General features: G+C 40.8%; 1 protein-coding gene across 1 annotated transcript in view; it reads left to right on the top strand.

Moving 5' to 3' along the window:
- The window catches only part of FRRS1L (ferric chelate reductase 1 like), a gene marked incomplete at its 5' end in the record, with an annotated part of 37,000 nt that overhangs the window by 26,819 nt on the left and 6,052 nt on the right, over positions 1-4,129 (top strand). The window contains 2 exons of the mRNA XM_006142798.1: positions 1-70; positions 2,530-2,668. The exon at positions 1-70 is cut by the window's left edge and continues 4 nt beyond it. Coding sequence (XP_006142860.1) covers positions 1-70; positions 2,530-2,668 — 209 coding nt within the window. The remainder of the gene's footprint in view (positions 71-2,529; positions 2,669-4,129) is intronic.

Below are 4,129 nucleotides of genomic sequence, written 5' to 3'. Positions count from 1 at the left end.
CTGCTCCTCCTGTGGATCCATTTGCCAAAATCAAAGTGGATGACTGTGGAAGGACTAAGGGATGCTTTAGGTTGGTAGAACTGCTAGTTGGATAACTTGAAGGCTAAGAAATTGATTTATTTCTCAAGGTAGTATTTACATTACATTACATGCAGTTTCTTCTAACCAGAGACCTGTATCCCCTCAATCTCAGCGAAGTTTTCTAATGGCCACCCAGTTTACCATTCTCTGATCCTTCATTTCTGGCTGTACCGTCATTGGCCCAGGGGTCCGCTGCTCACCAATGGGTTGTATGAGGAGTCATAGGACCCAGAGTGTGTCTGTGCTTATTCAGTAGGGGCTGTGGGCAAGACAGGAAACAGCCGACATGTCTAATTCCCAATTCCTTTTCAGATAGTCTTGATTTATGAATGTCTGTATGGTGGAAACCAGTCATTAAGCATTGGTTATTGTAGTTAGCTTGTGATCTCAGGTATAGTGAGTCCCAGCATGATTATTAGAAGTATTCTGTCAAGACATGTCAGGCTGAGGTTAGGAATTAGGAGTATGGGATGTGACTCCAGTCTAGACAGCCCTGCTTTGTTGGAAAAGTCTTCTTGAATCCTTTTCTTCCAGAAACAAATTGCCCCTGAATAAAGGTTTTCATGGCCACTGCACTAAAGGTTCTGATTTTGGTTTTGTCGTTCAGTGCTCAATGTCTAAGAGGAAAATCAAATACAGTGCTTTTGAGTTTTGTTTGCATTACAAGGCCATTTCTGAGTATTAGACGTCTAATAGGTATAAAGATCCAGTAATAGATGTATTGAGAAAGAGAGCCAATAATGTGTAATTCTGGTGACTGGGGGATGTTTTTGAGAAGGGAAGGAATTTTAGTATTCTGTTGGCTTCAGAGTGACTTCTTTTTTGGCCTGTTCACTCCTTCCTTAACTTTCCTTAACCCTTTTCATTTTTGTTATTTTAATTCTGTGTTGCCTTCTAAAAAAAAGAATTATTAATTTATATTTTAATTGTCCAAGAGAGGCAGAGAGAGAGAGAGAGAGAGAGAGAGCAAGCTGTGAGGTCTGGGACTTGAACTGTAGTCTTCCATGTGGGAGTCCAGCACCTTAACCACTATACCAGCTGCCAATCCCCAATTTTGTGTTGCTTTGACTTTATAGCTCTTCCTGGCTGCTCAGAGTATATCTACACGCAGAATAGCATGTTCTTGCCTCCCTCCTCAGACAAACCTTAGCACTCTGTGTCTCATTCCTTGAGATATCTTCCATCTGAACTTAGATTGCCCCACTCATTGCTGTGATTTTCTATCCTTCTGAAAATGGTGTAATACAGTATTCTTCAAGGGAGAGCTTGCTGGTTCTTAAAGAATCCACCAGTCCTTTGTAAGAAAATTTAAATTTGTGTTTTTATTTCAATGATATTCTTTACAAGGGTGAATGTATGCATCATCTCTCTGTATAACTACCTTATAATGCTATAGGTTTTAGTGTCTGAGTTTGTAATTATATTAGCACCAAGTAGCCCTACAGAACAAAGGCAGGTTCTATAAATGAATGATGATGTATTCATGCTGAGTGAGTATCAGATGAAGTATTCCTTTGGTGTGTGGTGTGAATGAGGGATTTTGCAGCAGTTCAAACATGTAAAAGTGGAGGATAGTTGAGCCTTTCCTATGGTTGTAATGAGAACATGCTCAATTCAGAAGATCTTGTATTATCAGACCTACCCAAAGCACAAAAGCAGAAAAGCACTGTCAGTAAAACCACACCATCCATCCCATGAGTGCTATGAATTTCCTTCTTTCTTTGTTTTTTTAAGAATTATTTTATTTAACTTTATTTATCCATTTATTTATTTATTCATTTATTTTAATTTGACCAGAGAGGGGTAAAGTGAGAGAAAGAGAGAAGAGGAAAGGAGAGGAGAGGAGAGGAGAGGAGAGATCAGGGATTCTGGGCATGAGAAGCCAAGAGGGGAGGAGAGGAGAGGAGAGGAGAGAGAAAGTGAAAAAGCAAGCTGCCAGATCCAGGACTCGAACTGTGGTCAGCCATGTTGGAATCTAACACCCTTAGCCACCATGCCACCTGCTGGCCCCGAGTACTGTGAATTTCAACATTCCTGGCTTTTTATTTAATTTGTATTTCACTTATAAATGTGTGTTAGTTTGATTGTATGAAAATTTGTCAGTAAAAAGAATTTATGTATATTTGATTAACAAAAACAATTTAAATGATCAACTTGGAAATTCTTTTTTCTCTAAAAAAGATGTAGAAATAATTAATAGCTAACATTTAAGAAATTCTAAAATAATGTAGAGAACACAGGGTGGGAGTTCAGAGACCCAGGTTCTAGTCCTGTAGCCTCTGTCCACCTCTGGACCTTAGTTTATATGAAGAGAAGGGGCAGCAGATCCCAGTAGCAAAGACCTACTGTATTTAATGACATTGCTTCGTGTCCTGGCTGATATATAGGAGATGGTCTCGTAGTTTGAATAAGTAGAAAAAGTAATGTCTCTTTTGATATATGCTCTAGATATGGCAAACCAGGCTGCAATGCAGAAACCTGTGACTACTTCCTCAGCTACCGGATGATAGGGGCTGATGTGGAATTTGAACTGAGTGCAGACACAGATGGTTGGGTGGCAGTTGGATTCTCTTCAGACAAAAAAATGGTAAGATGTAAATCACGACAGAAGCTGATTTTTCTATTTAGTTTGCTGTGCTACTTAGGATTTTATAAGCAAATGAAATCATCAAAGGAGTATAATGATTACCTTAGTTATGGCTCTCTGATGGCAAATGAAAAAAATTCCAGCTCACTTTAATGGAAGAGTTGGTTTTCAGAATACAGGGTGTCTTGGGCAGCCGTGTTCATCAGCTATCGCCACAACCACGCTGTGAGACGAGCCTGCAGAATGACATGGTTTGTAACAGTAAGCATGATTTCTTGCTCACATGTGTGTGAACTGGCTGGGATTCTGTCTATTTTAGGTGGGACTCAACTGGGCTTGGCTTCAGTCCATGAGTTGGAATCAGGACTTTTCTGTTTTCTCTAGTCGTTATGGAATGAACAGCTCCCAAGGCATGGTTTTTCCCATGGTAGAGGCAGAAGCCCAAGAGCCACTGTAAGAGGAAAAAAATAAACTCTTCCTTTTTTCCTGTTCTGTGACCAGACATGTAGAGATTCCCCTCCTCCCCCACACTAGACAATTCTGTAGCGGACACTGGCTAGATGTTCTCTAATTCAGTTACTTTCTGACCTGATCTGTGTTAGAGCCTACAGGTTGAAGACTTAGTCTGATGGTTCCTCTCACTTCAAATGCCAGTTAAAGCCCCACATTGTGATCTGTGCTTCTGACTGGCTGGCTGTAAATTGGGGTTTCTACAATCCCCTCCTGGGGCTCCATTAATTTGCTAGAGTGACTCACAGAACCCAGGAAAACACTTTTTATATTTATGCATTTATATAAAAAGTATTATAAGGACAATTCCAAGGATTTTACATTTTATTTATTTATTTATTTTTAGTTTTTTGCCATAGGGCATATGTGTTCACTGGGGAGAGAGAGAGTGAGAGAGACTAAAGGAGAGTGAGAAATCACCCCCCTGGGGGATGGCCTTGCCACAATTCCTTCTCCTCCACCAGGCATGCATGCACACACTCCTAGTGTGATTTTCAAGCTGATGGATCTGGGACCCAAACTGCAGTTGACTGTGTGGGAGTCCAGCACCTTAACCACTATGCCACCTGCTGGCCCCAATTCCAAGGGTCTTAAGAGCTATGTCCCAGGAACCAGAGGCAGAGACTCCATGTGTATAACTGACTCTTGAATAATTGATCCATAAAATAAAATTCAGACCCTGGGACATGAAGTCAGACCCATCAGCAGTAGGGGCAGATGGAAATGACAACACGTCCACCGACTGTGAAAAAGGTCACAATACATATAAGTTCTGAAAGAGTTTACACTGGACCAAAGTAACAGAGTAAGGTCTTATGGAGGTGTAAAGGGACAAGATTGCGTAAAAGTCCATCAGCAGAAGCCACTTGGAGCTTCTTATTGGCAACAATGGTAGACCCGTTAGTAGGATATGTGATCAGCCCCTGAGAGACTATAAACCTTGAATTACCT

Source organism: Tupaia chinensis, unplaced genomic scaffold (genome assembly GCF_000334495.1).
Source record: "Tupaia chinensis unplaced genomic scaffold, TupChi_1.0 Scaffold000081_1, whole genome shotgun sequence".
Taxonomy (NCBI): Eukaryota; Metazoa; Chordata; class Mammalia; order Scandentia; family Tupaiidae; genus Tupaia; species Tupaia belangeri.
This window is presented reverse-complemented; position numbering and strand designations above follow the sequence as displayed.